The sequence below is a fragment of the Echeneis naucrates genome, chromosome 10 (assembly GCF_900963305.1).
Source record: "Echeneis naucrates chromosome 10, fEcheNa1.1, whole genome shotgun sequence".
Lineage (NCBI taxonomy): Eukaryota > Metazoa > Chordata > Actinopteri > Carangiformes > Echeneidae > Echeneis > Echeneis naucrates.
The window spans coordinates 13,957,325-13,973,595 of NC_042520.1; the positions used below are offsets into that span (position 1 = coordinate 13,957,325).

Consider the following 16,271-nt stretch of genomic DNA (forward strand, 5'->3'; position numbering starts at 1 on the left):
CCTTTGCCACATACATCACATTTAAGTGTTTCTGGAAAGTTTGATCCACAAGCCGACTCGTCCTTTACGTTTGAGTGGGGATATAAAGGGTTGTGTCTTTGAACTGAGTGTTGCTTTCCAGAGGAGGTTCAATGACTGCTTGACTGTTTCTACTGAAGTAAACAAAGTGGATGACTTCGACTGCTGTTTCAGCACTCGGGTGAGGTTTGATAGGGACGTTTAACATACTTCACCGCATGTTGGATTATCTCATCCCCACAAAGGTTGTGAGGCAGATTAATACAGCTGGACCAAATCCACTCCCAGACTATCAGGCTGGACACCACACTCTAAATCTCAGAGTAATTATAAACCACGACCACCTGGAAACATCTCAGTGTCTCATCCTGATGCACACACACACACACACACACACATACGCACACAGAGTTAAATGGGGCAGGATATACATAGAACTTGTTTCTTCCTTTTTTCTGCTTTTTATCGTCCCCTTTCCAATAATTACAGCTGCTTCTTCTCTTTTGTTTACAAGCAAGATTTTGTACTGTCCTCTCTTTGAAGACTGTTTTTTCCAAATCTAACAACCTCAGATCATTTAGATAGTATGCCGAGAGGTAAAGAACCAAGACTCAAATATTATGAGCTCCTAATAAAAAGCTGCTTTATGACATTTTATAATATTTAAGTGTCTTATTCACAACAGACTTATCCTTGTTTATTTTGAATTCATTCATTAAAGTAATTTTTAGAAATGCATTCACTGTCCTGACTTTCTTGCTGAGATTTAGATGAGAAGATTGATACCAAGCAGAGAAATGAGAGTATGATTAGATTACTCATCTCTCTCTAGGCAAGAAAGTGATTAAGTATATTTCTCAAAATGGCAAATTATTGAAAAACTAAAGGCTGATGAAACTTTGTGCTTTGTATTTTTACAATTTCTCTTTTTCCGGCTTCTAACAGGGTCCACTTGGTTTGGATGGCAAACCTGTGAGTATTCCTTGACACATTTGTGTAACACATGTTTTGAGTGACAGAGTTTAATTTTACTTCTCTTTTGTTTCCTCTCAGGGATTACCAGGTCTTAAAGGAAGCCAGGTACTCCAGAACACACGCACACCTGTTGTCTTCTTGTTATGGTTTTCTGACAACACATATCAATTACACTGAAATATTTCATACCCAAAGATCGTCTCTCTGTGAATCCAGGAGGATACGTGGCCTGTTAGATAGGTGACAGTTGGCTTTACTTCATGGATCATTTTTACTGGTCCTACGGGACCAGTGGAAGTGAGCGGAACGCCCTCAGTACCCATCTTGTTTCTTGTTCCACTTCTTAAGTCATCCCAGAGCTCAAGGCGATGGGGGAGTCATGGTTCAACTGAAGTGAATGCTGAAATCCCTTTCGTACTTCACCTCAGAGTCCCATCCGTCAATCTTTCCCTGCAGCCCCATGGAACTTCCAGACACACCCAGGTGTAACGTGGAAACGAGCAATGCAAAGCAAATGGGTTACACAGCAGTGAGAATAGAGTTTATAACCTTCAACAGAGGCTCCTTAAAAAGCCATTATAGCACCCTTCACCCCTCCTTTGGCCCTTTTTTTGGTTGCGCTCCCTGATGAGAGGGAGACTGGTGATCTACTGGGATGTAAACCCCTCACAGCAGAGCTGTTTGAATACCTCTTCTCCAAACACCATTAGGTTGTTGGTTCCTGCTAAAGGAGGCCTCAAGCTGTGTCTGACTTTAAGTGGACTCTACCCATCACCAGGGGTCTGCAGTTAAATCCACAGAAACTGTGACGTGATTCAAGGGATGCAGGGAGAGATGACAACAGCAGAATTAAAGAGGTCAAATATAGGTGATATACGATATGGTGAATATAAGACAGGCTTTTTTAATGGATAATTTAGGAATGCTCGACCAAAAATACTACACCTGAGCTGATGTGGACATAAGCAAGTAAAAATTCATATTTCAGATTTTTTATTTTATTTATTAATTTTTTTTAAATCATGTAAGTCATGATGAAAATAATTTGAGACCTAGACATGCCAATACATCACTAAGTTATGAGTAGAATTGTCCTGAGCACAGTAGCTGTGCAGAGGAGGTGTCAGTTGAGGATAAATAAAATAAAGAGGGATGCATAAAAACAGGAACTGTGCGAAATACAGTGAAAGAAGAGCCAGTTTGGAGAATAGAGACATAAAGAACATAAAGTGTTTCTGAGCTGTAAGGGGTAAGATCTGCCCACTGTTGTCAGTTTTAGTCTGTGGCTGAGATCAGAGGAAGTTGGTGGCAGGTTTCCACACAGTCCTCTCTTTCTGTCTCTGTCACAGTCACAGAGGGCCTGCAGCCAGTCTGCGGTTTGTGGTGCAGCCACACTTGGCATCCTTTTGCCACTTGTCAGCAGTGGACAGACTAAGATGGGCAGGCGCAGAGATGGACGGGGGCACAGCAAAACCAACCTGGCAGGGATTATCTCATCTGATAGTCTGGTGTCCAAAAGAAGATGTCAAACCGCCCAACACAAGATTGTACTGTGTGGCAGTATCTCATATACCATAAGTGAGCACACAGGCCTTTCTTTGAGGCCCTGTGTTTTTGGTTAGTGCTACTCTGAGAGCCTGGGGGAACAAAGGACCATATGCCCTTGCAATTTTATCTCATGGCAAAATAGTTTTTATCACTCAAAGAGAAATCTTAAAGGGTCGTCTCACTGCAAGCTCATGTCATACGTTCTTATTTTGAAACATGCTCAGACAAAACTAACTTGGATAGATCAGTCTCAGTCACACAACCACTTTAAGTGGTTTGGTTGTATTCTCCCTGCAAGAGGTCAGCAGAAGATGTATTGTGCTGTGATAAATGTTGCATTAATGATGAGTGATCTATCTTGACCAACCATTATCTCATCCATCTTACAGGGACCAGCTGGACCCAAGGGAGAAAAGGTATGCATGCATCAATATGGACTTCACCCACACTGCTAGATAAGTCAGCGCTCAGCATAGACCTGATTTTATTGGTAGAGAGAGTCTGAAGTACACACATGCAAGGTGTTCGCTCCGTCGAGCTCCCAACCTGCACCCCGCATCCAGGTTTTCTCTGCACACCCATCAAACGAGCCATAGATAACATGTAGTTATGTAGGAGCTCATATGTCACTGCACATTCTCACGTCAAGGCACTAAACAGGTTTACAGGCCTTCCACAGACCTCGATGATAGCCAGATGTTTTCCTGCTCTGTGAACCTCCGCCCAGTCTAAGATGTTAGCAACCGAGAGCGCTGCAAGAACTGACAGAGGAGCCGTGCGCATGTGTTCATTTGTGTGCATGCTGATGAATGATGCGTGTGTGTGTATGTGTGTTCGAGTTCAAGTGAAAATTGTCGAGATAAGACACACAACACAAGAACAACACAACTTCAGTAAACAGCATCTGTCAAATCACGGTTCAGTGTGATGAGTTCGAATTGTAAATGGCTGATGATGCTGAGGTTTGGAAAATTGGCTCCCTTCGTGTAATCACACTGGTAGTCCTGCACTGAGAACTCTAAGTCCAAATGTTCATCAGACAACAAACAATCCCTGACATGTGCCTTCCTGCTGGTACTCAGCCAATTGCCATCTGTTAGATGAGTCCAGTTGTGGCTTATCATATAGCTCATACAGTAAATGTTGACATCCGGAGCGGGCTGGGCAGCTCATTGGTTTTTAAGCCCATGTGTCATAGCTGCTCCACAGTAGCAGTATTCTATTGCAGGACTGCTCCTGTGTGTGTATACAGTGCTAATAACTGCTGACATTTGTTGTTTCCCTGTTTTTTCTCGCAGGGTGACCAAGGAGACATTGGGCCACGGGTACGTTTTTTGTCTTTGTGTGGAATTTTGGATTTTATCTTTGCAGTTTGCCTTCATATTTTATATTTGCTACAAAGACAATGTTAGCATTAACGATTCCTGCCAAGAGCTTTAGGTTTCAATTCATTTTTAAAAAAGGGGTTGTTATAAACCCTATAAGAAGCATGACTGCTTTAAGGCCTACTGGACAGCCGCGTATAGACAAGATGGTCCAAATGGACTGGTGGTGAGCGTGTGAACTACAGTTCTCTAGGCAAAAGCAAATGTTGGAAACAGAAGCTAAACAAAAGTCAACATTGGCGTTTCTTTCCACTGCAAGAGGAAATGAGGTAAAGGAATTAGGTTAGATGCTAAACTCACCATTTTTCTTTTTGATTGTACCTGAATTGAAAAGTGTCTGCGGGCGTCAACACAGGAACCACATGCCAATTTCACAGAGAGAGGAAACGGGCAGAGATTCAAACCCAGCCCAGACAAAGAAGCAGACCATCACAAATTAGAAATCAAAGCCCAGGAAGACCAAAATTTTCATTCTCAGAGGTTCTTATAACATCAAAAAACTTCTCATCATTTCCTTGGTATCACACTGGGGGGCATGGTTGACATCCAGGGATAAGAACATGTGCAAAAACACAGAACACAAGTTCTGCTCTGTGCACACAAGTCCAAAAATCAAGGCAAGCCTTTTAATAATTCACAAGAAAAGTGTGTTTATCCTGTGTGGCTTCCCCAGCAACTGAACCAACAACGTAGTCCTGCTCTTATGATGAGGTCTGAGTTGCCCACATCTCCAAAGCCAGAGATGAGAAATGATGATATTAAAGAACGATGGAAATACTTAACCTCACCATCAAAACCCAATGGCTGGTGCAGTGCCAAAACTGCCATCTCATCTCAACCAAACTATGGTTTTTTTCAACGTTACAGCGTAACCTCATTCTACATCTGGTCCATGTTGTCAGTGTTGTCTTTTCATGTGATATCATTCCAGCCACCATGAGATCTATGTAATTATCTCCTGCTTCTCTCACTGTGGTTCAAAAATAAGCCCCCTGTGCTTTACATGGTGAATGGATTGGATTCTTTGAAGATGTCATGTACCCCTGAATCCTGAGGGTTTTGATATTTTTCTAATGTTCAGACTGCAACATCAGGTTATACACCAATAAGGACTGAGGATCTACTGAGGTGATAAAACCCTGAGAGTCTTACTTTCATATATTTGTTTCCAATGTTGAAAAAAACAAATATAAATAAATTTAGCATTTCGTAGAAAAAAATTATGTTAGACTAATTTGATAAAAAAAAAAAATAATACAAAGTGTTAATCAGCTAAGGAGAGGTAATATAATTTAGCTAAGAAAGAATAAAGAATCAATCAAGTGATATACATAAGCTAATCTTCGCATACCCTCATGACACACTGTAAATTCGTCATATACATAGAAGGTGAGGCCAAAATACAGTCCTGTATTGTCTTTTTGCATTTATTTAAAATTCTGATACATGAAAATGCACTTTCTCAAAAAATTTTGGCAAAACTGATTAATAGTTTATTTCATAGTAATTTTCTATAATATATAATAATATATAATAATATATAATATATAATAAAATGAATGATGTACAGACTGTGAGCATGCAGCCTTTCACATGAGGTTCGAAATGCTGACTGTGAAGCACTCTCAAATACTAACAAGTTCAATATTTTTCAAAACTTTCTTCTGGGCCTAAAACCCCACGTGCTGCTTTTTCTCTATTATTGCTAACATTCTTTCTCGAATATCCATCAAAACACAAGATTTTGAATGATGAGTACAAATACAAATGTTATGTCATACACCTTCCAAGAATTGGGATCTGGAAATATTGGTACAGCAGTGTGTGTGAGTGTTTAGGAATGAAACTGAGTGGCTGTTGTTTTAGAGCAGGATACAAATGGAGTGTAAATTTGACAGGGCGAAAAATATTTATTGTGCACTTCAGAAACATTGCAGGAATTCCTGATTCGAATCAAGGCGTGAGGCAGTTGACTTCCATTCCTATCCATCTAGAATTTGAGGTAATAGTTTGCGCAAGAATTATATCTTCTTGGCATTCTTTGTTACATAGCTCTTCCAAATGGTAAATATTGCACTTGGACAAAACCTTTGCTACTTTGATGTCTTTGGATTAGTCTGTAGCCCAAAAACCTCAGAATATTGCCTAGAGACACAGACTTGGTTCAAAACAAACCTTGCAGCTTCTAAAACTACTTAGTGTGAATTACGCCTGGCACCAAGATATATTTAATAGAAATGCCTCGATGGATAAGCGAATTAGATTTTCTTGATTTCTAAATGTGTTTTCACTGAAGTACCAGTTCACAGAGGCTGAGAAGATAAAAGATGGTGCAGTGGGAGGTTGGCTCTATCATCCCAGTTCATAAGCTCAGTCAACACCTTGCCTTGGTTTCATCATTGAATACTGTTTCACCTCTGAACTCTACAATAAGATAACAGAAGACATCTGAAAACAGGAACCAGTCGTGAATCTCTGTCAAGCTGTGATTTGAAGTGTCTCTTGTCTAGCTATCTTTTGGTGCCTTGGCAGATTACAAATACGGGGTAATAGGGATATAAAAACACAATAAGATGTTTTAGAGCTACGAGTAGCATCCAACAAAAGGTCATGTCTACTGTTTGTTTCCCTAAAGCAATTTTAATTGAAAAATGAAGTGGGTGTCCACACAATGACAGAAGAGATTGTCAGTCAGTGTTTAGATTTGCCTAGAAGCTGCATTGAAAGACAAGTAATGATGGGAGGTTCATCCCCATCTAAAATTTTCAATTGCTTCCCTTAGAGCTATACAGAAAGGCCACGGCTAGGTTGAATAGCTCTTTGTCTTTAGTTTTAGCCTTGAGTCCAATGAGAACGACGTACAGGGAAAGACCACTTTGAAGCAGCCCATTCTCTTTTGGGATGTTTAAGGAGCATATGTTTATGTGGTTTCTATGGCAGGAACAGTGCAAATGAGTGAATGTGACAATGGGGAGAGATGATTGTATAGGCAAAAGGAGGAGGAGGAGGCATTTTCACTGTTGGAAAAACCTCAACTATTCAGCAGTCACCGCAGCCTGTTAACAGAAACCTCATGAGCAGGCTAGCATCTCTCCTTATTCCTATCCCTACTGCCCTCCTAATGGCTCCCTCCTCTCCCGCTTTACTTCACATCTCCTCAACATCCTCCATCATTGTTCTCCATCCTTCCTTCCATGTGTTTTTGGAGGGAACTCAACCAGGGAAGCAGCACAGTGCTCTGAGCTCTCTGGCGGCAGACAAACTCTGCTCCTTTCAGCTTGACAGACAATCATCACACTTACTGTCTGCGAGCTGGACGGAGCCAAGCCACCTCTGTTTGGTTCAGTCGCAGAGGGCAGGATGGGAAACCATTAAAATGGAACACACACACAGTTAATTACATGTTTGAATGGGAGACAGAGTATATTTTTTGAAAGTACAAATTGCAATTACTTGGTCTCACGCTTTAGGTATTTGAAGTGTATGTCTGTTTGCAGATGATGTGTTTTTGCACTGTAGATTAAACCTGCAGAACTTGAAAAAAAAAAATCCCTTTTTAACGATAGATTATTGTTACACTGACCTGCTCACCTTTCCCTTTGTCACTACTCTCTCCAGGGTCCCCCTAACTACAGCACATATGCAGGTCTGCACAGTAATCAGATTCTCACTGTAAAGGTTTGTCCCTCGCAGCGAACTTCTCCCTAGTCTTCCCAGCAGCCACTGCTTTCCCACTCAGGTTGCTGATCTGTCCACTATTCCTCCACTGAGCTTTTACCTTTGGTTTGCAGCTTCAGAGGCAGCTGAAGTTTCATCTGTGTTTTTCCCACAGAGCTTCTTTCTCTCCCTTCTGGACTCTCAGTTAAAAGTGACTTTCAGTTTTCCTCACTTTATCTTTCTCCCCTCTATGTGCATCCCCCTTACTTTCTCTTTCTGCTCTTTGCTTCTACCTTGTCTTTCTTTTTGCATTTGCGGCCCCTCCTCTACCTCAGATGGTATTTCCCCGATATGACCATGGCTTTCTCTCTGGAGAGCAGTCCAGCGGCTTTCAGAGACGCTTTCTGAAGGTAGAACACAACTAAGGCATGTGTGCATTTTTAACACTTTAAACTTAAACATTCATCGTCACTTGCTCATATGTTTTTCTTCCTTTCTCACTTTTTAATCTTTCTCACTCAAGCTGCATTAAACACATTTTTTATATTTTTTTCTTAATTTTCACTTATATTGGTTCCTTTATTTGAATTAGAATAAAGAATATTGTTTCTTCCATCACTGGGGCAACAGGCGACTTTGTTGGTGGTTGTGAAGTTTGGGGCTAACCTTAATGGTACAGACATAATAATTATCTTTGTCAGGAAGTGGGGTTTTCGTGTGCTATACAACCATGGTGATATCATTTTCATGAAAGAGTTTGGTGTACCATGTTGCTAACCACAACAAAACAAGCCATATTGCACCACATGTCCGCAGGGAATGCGTCATCAAGTGACTGCAGAGAAACACTGGGCCAAACTCTCCGTTAACAGGAGGGCAGAATAGTCAGAGCCAGATATAAATCCAGTGATGAAAGTTTCTTTATTATGAGGTGACAATTCAGTAGGAGAGAAGAGAAATTGCTTATTTTAACAAGGGAGGTTGTTCTCAGTCAACATTTATTGCATTGTCAGCTTGGTTGTATTTTTAGTTTTAGATTCGGACGGGTGAGAATAACCATAATTCCAACTAAATGTGGATGTGGCTCAATTTCAGCAGGATGTGTACACATGCATAACTGCAAAAAATGGAGCTTAAAAGATGATAATAATATAAAGCAGCTAGTTTCTGCTTTCCTCAAGTGGTTGAGAAGTTGATTACTGCAGGTTTAAAAATTCTGTCAAAATAGAGATTTGATAACTTGAAATGTTAAAGTTGTCCTCAATTCTGATGTGAATAAAATTAACTGCTCTGGTAGCATTAACACACTAATAGTTGTCTTTATAGCATGTATGTTCTTGTATTTATTTACTTCATTTTTCTTTTCTTTTCTTTTTTTTTATAAGGGTGACCAAGGCCAAGCTGGACCTGCAGGCCCTCCTGGTCCTCCGGGTCCCCCTGGTCCCCGTGGCCCTCCTGGGAACACGGGCAAGGACGGGCCTCGTGGCCCTGCTGGCGAGCCAGTAAGAGCTTCTACTCTTCATTGCAGTCACAATCACCCACACACTCCTTCATCACTCACCCCCTTTTCCTCACCCTCTAACTAAGGCAGCACCACAAAGAATATAGTTAACACACCTCAGTCATTAGAGGCTGTGTTACTCCAATTGTGTTGACCTGGTAAGGTTTAACCACAGGAAGTGACAAATCACAAATTGTTTTCCTGGGTTTGTGTGTGTGTGTGTGTGTGTGTGCTTACAGTACATGTGCATTCATAAATGTGTATGACAATGAAAATAGTCCACACAGTAATTTTCATCAAACCCATATTCTCATTCTTCCTGGTTTGACAGTGAGCTGTGGCTTACCTAAAAACTCCCAGAATAGCAACTGTACTCCTAGCCTCATCTGTTTTGTGTAAGACGGTGGCCACAAAGTTCTCCAATACACCCCCATTCTCCCACCCTCCCACTGAGACTGTGTCGTTGTGCACCCCTGAAACAGATATGGCACTGTGGTGAGTTCATGGGCAGTTTGCCGACATCGCCAAACAATAGTTGTGCTCCTTGCCTGAGGCAGTATATGTTTCTCAACATTCACTTTGCTTCCAAGAGGTTAGTTCATCTGCAATGGCAGCTTGAAGCTGTGGTTATAAGATGGAAGAGGGAAGGAGACTGTGAAGGTAATTTTTGTTTATCCAAGTGAAAGAATAAATGCCCAGTTACCCTCAACTGGCCAGCATAGCAAAGAGACTCAAGTGAAAAATGTTGGCTTCAGCGTGGGTGAGTTGAGTAGTTATGCAGGACCAACATGAGAGAAAGCCTGCACAACTCTGAAAATGAATAAAAAGACTGAAATGGGGGTGCTGTCCTGAAACCTAGTCAACTTCAAATGTACTCTCTAAGTTGATTAGAGGCATTGCAAAACCCAAAACAACAAAACAGGGCTAAGTGCAAAGATCTGCTCCATGTTGTGGACAGATGTCTGAACGTAGGAAAAGGCTAAGCAGGAGAAAGTGAGCAGGCCTGCCAGGAAGGGTGTCCTCCTGTCATGTCGTTTATATCTTTGAAGTGGATAGAAGAAAAGAAAATGACAGCTTGTTTCTGCCTGATGTGTGGTCACATGAAACTGTTGTACTGGATGTTTGGGTAAATACTAAATATTTGCTCCATTTCAACACATGTAGATTCTCAGAGTAAGAGTATATTAAATACATTTAACATTGCCCGTAACTGGAATTTTAGCTGATGTATGAAAAAATATGGTTGGCAAAGTAAAGAAAAAAACATTTGCTTACTTGAGGGTCAGTGAAAATCTACTGGAGCTCTAAACAACACTACTACACGACGACACGATGATCACTCATAGCTGTTCTGTTGTTGTGATGAATGCAGAAGGCCATATCATATGGTTCCTATAATTTTCTGACTCATCAAATCAATCAGTGAAGTCTGATTTCCTATTTAGTAGAATTAGCATCCAGTTTCCCCACTCATTCATGTGAGGTTTTTTCTTTACTTTATCATGTTTGTATGCACACTTACTCTAAATGGGCACCTGACAAACCCTCGAGCATGGACTGGCCATTCCTTACCGATTACTGACATCTAGTGGCTCTTTGGTGGCAATTGCGGTCAAGGCCGTGACAAAGTTTCTGCTCTGTCCCCAGGGTCTTCCAGGTCGTGATGGCATAGATGTAAGTACAGTTCAACTCCACTGCATTTTGCTTTTTTTTTTTTTTTTTTTTTTTTCCATTTCAAATAATTTAGCTGTTGGTCTTGAACTGTTGTGATGCTGTACATCTGTGGTGGTGGTGGTTTGTCTTTCTCAGGATAATAATATTCTCAAATTACCAATCACCAAATATCTCTCTGCTTCAGGGATCGCAGGGATTGCCTGGAAAGCCGGTGAGCTCATGTGTTGATGATCGTGCATTTCTTGTCAGACACTACGTTCTACGTGAGAAAGAACACAAAATGGAAGTTCTTTGGGCTTCGCTTTCATTAAAACATTTCACATTTGTGAACTGACAGGGAGAAGATGGTGAGCCTGGCTATCCAGGGCCACAAGGTCCTCCAGGGGTAAAGGTACAGAAAAGTTTTACAAGAGGTTGCAGGATCCTGTCTCAGGCGCCAGTTTGTTTAAATCTATTGACCTTGATTGTATTGTTGTCAATTGAAAAAGGGTGAGCCAGGTACAGGAGAAAAAGGAGAGAGAGGTATGGATGGACTCCCAGGATTAAAGGTAAGAGATAAATGAGAAAAACGTTGCATTATTTCTGTTTTACATCAACAGTGTTAAACAATGTAAGTTTTGCCTTTTGTCTGAATTATTGAATCACACAGGGTGATAGAGGAGAAGTAGGAGCACAAGGACAACAGGGTCCCATGGTACGTGTAGCACAATGGGGTTTATCCTTCTGTCAGTACTCAATGGGTGTCTTATCTTAACTAGTGTTTTTAAGTCCATTAACAAGTTCACATCCCCTCCCTGCTCTGCCTCAGGGTTATCCAGGTGAAAAGGGCGCTGCAGGTTCCTCAGACATCATTGACTTCAATGGGAAGCTCCTAGATGCTTTCCAAGTGAGTAACAATAATTAATGTGTTAATGTGATGTGACTCATAGTGCATAAATTCAATAGAGAACATATCTAAAAACAGGCATTAGCCAAAACATGAGCCTCCACAGCTGTGCCACACAGTTATGACCACATCTTTATTTGTATCATTTATTTATGATACTGAACCTGTCAACGTTTCTCCTTGACAGGCCATCAACACCATCAGTGTTTCGGTAATCTGATGTTTTTGCATGGTTTTGGTGGTGTGATCAGTAACTAACACAGGCAGTGGTGCCTAAAATCACATTGCACATGCACACATCTCGTGTTTCCCCTCATCATCTCACCTGGGTCAATGGATCTGTTTTTGTAGATGCCCCCAATCCAGAATTACAGCCGTCAGATGTCTTGAATGTCACTCTAGGCTACATCTTAAGAGTGTTACTGTGCCAGTTACTAGTCCACCAGGCTGTCGTATATATTCATTTGGGATAAAACATACTCAGTCAAGTCCAGCTGTTCTGTTCTATCAGATAACATTATGTAAATAAGCATGCTTCATCATGCAGAAAAATCAGCAGCCTTTGTCACATTGTGATGAGTGTGTTTTAATGCTGTGTATCCAGTGTCGCTTCACAAGATATGGGGCTGTAACTTGCAAAAGCTGGCATGGTGTACTTTGTCTGGGTATTTGTGCCGTTCCATAATTCTCAGTTGTTGCAGTAAGAGGGATGTGTTGCTGAGTACTGAAGGGGAACCCCTGAACGTTGCCACAGTCTCAATTTCACATAACTTTCTTTACACACAGGACCCTTTGATTCTTCCATGTACCATACCACATAACAGTGGTAATAACAGATGGCTATCCCTGCAGTGAAGTGTGTATTTGATTAAAAACCACTATAAACCAGGTCCCCTTGGACTTGATCTGAAATGGACTATGCATGCTACAGTTTAGACAGCAGCAAAAAAAAAGTTACATGGGGGTCATTGAAAAGATGGACCTGCATGGATCATGGATCTCATCTAACCCTCCGACGTGGATCAGTTGGCATCAAATCACATACAGTCACATACTGACTGCGCTGTATTCATCGGACAGGGAATCCTCATTGACCACCCAGCTTTTGTTATGATCCTTCCACTTGTTTGTGTGAATAGCGGCAGTTGCTCCATCCGTGGTGAAATCTTCAGTGGTGATGAATTTGGCTTTAAATGGTGCTGAAATTATTCATTTAATTGCTTTTGGTGTAATTATTTGCATGAGTTAACTCCACTTTCCAGTGATGGAATAGCCCAGATCAAAGAGTTGTTTGTTAACATCTGTTTGATTTCCATGGCTCTCATGGAGAAGACACAAAAAGTCTGTAAGGAGAGAGAGAATCAGAATGTACACCTCTGGGAGATAACATGGCTTCCCTTTTTACCGCTTCAAGATGGGCAAGGACTTCAGGGGGACAAGTAACATTGTGGGTGTAGTGATGGAGTGTGATTTAAGGGACCTGTCCCGTGTTTGACAGCCACAGACACAGCATGGGATGAATCTGGCATGCATGCGACGCTATTCTTCATCCATTGTTGGTGTTTCAAAAAGTCTCATAAATGTTTTGTTTCTCCTCTTGTCCAACTCATCCTGCGTCGAAACAATCAACAGAACGGAAAATTTTTGCCAGGCTATTGTGTAGCGCAAACCACAGTCAGCGCTGTTTTACAATCGCTGTTAGATAAAATTGCTTCAAGTTGGTTGTGATCAGCAACGTTTGTTTACTGTCAGGCCTGCGTTGTGAAATCCATCAGCTTTGTTGTATTGTTTTGTTTTGGCCCCAGTTCAGGCCTTATGGTAAAATTCTGTGTTCCAAGATCTGTACCTTTGGGATAAACAATAAGCATAAACAGTTACACACTGTGTAAACAATATGACAGTATGACGACATGACTGTTCTGAAATACAGATTTAATTAAAATGTCCATATCGAGGCAATGTTTTTGTATTACCAATGAATTAAATGGATACTTTTATGTGAAAACTGTCACTGTGATGAATCCACGAAGGATTATTACTGACTCCGCACGTCCCTTCAGCTCTGCGGAGCTTTATATCTACTTTAACGTCTTTCTTTTTCTTTTCCAACCTAAAATTTAGGGTTAGGGTTTGGGTTACACAGACGTTACAGATTTTCAAGTGAACACGGATTTCCACTTCCCCCTAGTGGTCGTTATTAGTTAGTGCCGGTTTTAACATAGCTATATCATAATCCCATGTAAAAAAAAAGAAAAAAAAAGAAAAAAGAACAAGAAAAAGACACTTTACAAGATTAATCGGAATATTTGTCAATTTCTGTTCTTTGTTTGTTTTTACCCAGGGTCCACCTGGTCCACCTGGACCTCCAGGCCATCCAGGAGAAAAGGTGAGGCACTCTGAACTCACCTATCAATAATTATTAACTAATGGTGATGAAAACAATTTTGCAGAGTTAGAGCCAATCACATTCATCTTTCCTGTCTTTGTCTTCCTTTAGGGTGAGCTTGGTTTACCCGGTCCAGCAGGAGTTGATGGAGCAAAGGTATGGGAATTGTATAAGGTTTTATATCACGCCGTGTTTCTACCACGCCACATCATGCTAAATATGACATTTATTCTTACTCCCTCACCTCAAGGGACCTAAAGGAGACACTGGAGAAACTGGACCACCTGGTGAGAGGGGTGAGAAGGGAGAGATGGGGCTGTCTGGGCCCACTGTAAGTAGTTATAGCAAACACGTTTTTCAAACATGTACACAACAAAACAAAAAAGAACATAAACAGCTGAAGGCTCATCTTTGTCGTCAGGGTATGGATGGACAGAAAGGAGAGAAAGGAGACTGCAGACTGGACGACAACCTGGTCAGTGAAACAGAGTAACTTCTTCAAAATGAAATTAATCCCAGATTTGCGCGGCCACAGGGGGTCATCATTTCTCTCTGGCAGGGGATCGCTTGACTCAGCCATGTGCTGATAGTTAATTGATTTTCATTGTGGATAAATGTGTTAAAACACGTACAAGAGCATCTCTTGTCATTACTTTAATCAAACATTGCCTGGTCTATGAGTTTCCTAGTCCTCTTTGATTCTCTTCAATGGTGTTCAGGTTCAGATGATTTCCCAACCAGGCCCACCTGGCCCACCTGGCCCACCAGGAGTTCCTGGGTCCCCTGGATCCATGGTGAGTACTTGATATACACCACTATCCCAGCCCTGGTACTAACTTGTCACATTTGTTATTTGTTTATTGCTGTCACACTGACAATACACAATGCCTTTCAGGGGCTTCATGGCATGCCAGGTCCTAAGGTAGGCCTTAGACCACATGTGCAGTGCAACCTGTTTTTGGCAGAAGGTATGACATGTCGGTTGCTACTTACTCTTTCTGTGTTCTCATGTAGGGGGAGCCTGGAGTTGGGATGAAGGGAGAAAAAGGAGAGACTGGTGTCCCTGGACCAAAGGTGAGTGACACTGGGCCTATATTAACATACGAAATATACTAAACATACTAAAATCCGCAACATGCCATTAATAACAATGCACTTTGACACCAGGGACTAGATGGCCTCCAGGGTCCACCTGGATCCACAGGGTTGGTTGGCCTTCCTGGTGCAAAGGGAGAAAAAGTAAGAACGACTTTACCTCTGTTAATGTATGAAATACATTTGTTTTTTATTCCGATAGGTAAATGAGTTGTTGGTGTGAATGTGTGTTTTTAGGGCAGACCAGGGGAACCTGGACTAGATGTGAGTTTCTCCATGAGGAGATTGATTTAATTTCATTGTATTAACAATTTTAAAATCACCTTTCACCTCTTTTCCGTGTTGAGCTATCTTTTTGACTCATTTGAGCTTCCATGTCCAGGGTTACCCAGGTCTGATGGGAGAGAAAGGCAGCCGAGGGGAAAAAGGGGAGAAGGTTGGTACATAATATAAAACAGGATTATACACTGCTAAAAAAAAACAAAACAAAACATGGGAATGCCTTACTCAGATTTTGAGAAATGAAAGTTCAAATTTTCAAGTTGAAATTTTTAACAGATGCACATTTTATAATTTATTGAATAAAATTATGTACAACAGTCAATGGAAACTAAAAGGATTAACCAATTAAGTGCTGCATTCACAATCTCACAGAAAATAACAGCAAAGTGAAAAATATTAATCCCACGCTGATCCATCTTGCATAAATCACTGAACTGCCACATTGGTCATGTTGGATGATGTTACAGGCAGTATAATGTAAATTTGCCAGCCTGATTCATAACCATGTTTAACTGACTTGACTTCATAATAATGATAAAATGTTCCCTTCATTTTTTTGTGCAGGGTATATTGTCTGTATTAAAGCATCATGAATTATACTATTTGTTCTGAGGGTTTATTGCAACTTATTAAGTATTTACTGCCATGCATTATAACTCATAGACACACACAGACAAAATCAAAAGAGCATTGTGTTACTAACTGCTGCCTTCTCCTTGTTCAGGGCGATAGGGGTGCAGTGGGAAAGAGAGGTCTAAAGGGCCACAAGGGAGAGCAGGGTCCTCCGGGCTTGGACCAGCCTTGTCCTGTGGTATGCCACACACACACACACACACACACGCACACATTCACATAATTCCATTT

The 16,271-nt window shown here is 41.1% G+C and overlaps 1 protein-coding gene across 11 annotated transcripts in view; it reads left to right on the forward strand.

The window, feature by feature from the left end:
• Nucleotides 1–16,271, forward strand: part of LOC115049934 (collagen alpha-1(XXIII) chain-like) — a 103,594-nt gene that overhangs the window by 84,091 nt on the left and 3,232 nt on the right. For 6 of the 11 annotated variants that reach the window (XM_029512574.1, XM_029512579.1, XM_029512575.1 and 3 more), the window contains 24 exons: nucleotides 964–990; nucleotides 1,072–1,098; nucleotides 2,931–2,957; nucleotides 3,840–3,866; nucleotides 7,919–7,993; nucleotides 8,969–9,085; nucleotides 10,732–10,758; nucleotides 10,943–10,969; nucleotides 11,096–11,149; nucleotides 11,247–11,306; nucleotides 11,408–11,452; nucleotides 11,567–11,644; nucleotides 11,832–11,855; nucleotides 13,986–14,030; nucleotides 14,142–14,186; nucleotides 14,281–14,361; nucleotides 14,452–14,505; nucleotides 14,750–14,824; nucleotides 14,926–14,952; nucleotides 15,045–15,104; nucleotides 15,198–15,269; nucleotides 15,363–15,389; nucleotides 15,508–15,561; nucleotides 16,132–16,218. In XM_029512574.1, coding sequence (XP_029368434.1) covers nucleotides 964–990; nucleotides 1,072–1,098; nucleotides 2,931–2,957; nucleotides 3,840–3,866; nucleotides 7,919–7,993; nucleotides 8,969–9,085; nucleotides 10,732–10,758; nucleotides 10,943–10,969; nucleotides 11,096–11,149; nucleotides 11,247–11,306; nucleotides 11,408–11,452; nucleotides 11,567–11,644; nucleotides 11,832–11,855; nucleotides 13,986–14,030; nucleotides 14,142–14,186; nucleotides 14,281–14,361; nucleotides 14,452–14,505; nucleotides 14,750–14,824; nucleotides 14,926–14,952; nucleotides 15,045–15,104; nucleotides 15,198–15,269; nucleotides 15,363–15,389; nucleotides 15,508–15,561; nucleotides 16,132–16,218 — 1,242 coding nt within the window. Of the gene's footprint in view, nucleotides 1–963; nucleotides 991–1,071; nucleotides 1,099–2,930; nucleotides 2,958–3,839; nucleotides 3,867–7,544; nucleotides 7,605–7,918; nucleotides 7,994–8,968; nucleotides 9,086–10,731; nucleotides 10,759–10,942; nucleotides 10,970–11,095; nucleotides 11,150–11,246; nucleotides 11,307–11,407; nucleotides 11,453–11,566; nucleotides 11,645–11,831; nucleotides 11,856–13,985; nucleotides 14,031–14,141; nucleotides 14,187–14,280; nucleotides 14,362–14,451; nucleotides 14,506–14,749; nucleotides 14,825–14,925; nucleotides 14,953–15,044; nucleotides 15,105–15,197; nucleotides 15,270–15,362; nucleotides 15,390–15,507; nucleotides 15,562–16,131; nucleotides 16,219–16,271 lie in introns of all 11 variants that reach the window. The other 5 variants (XM_029512576.1, XM_029512583.1, XM_029512584.1 and 2 more) reach the window with 4 other exon arrangements.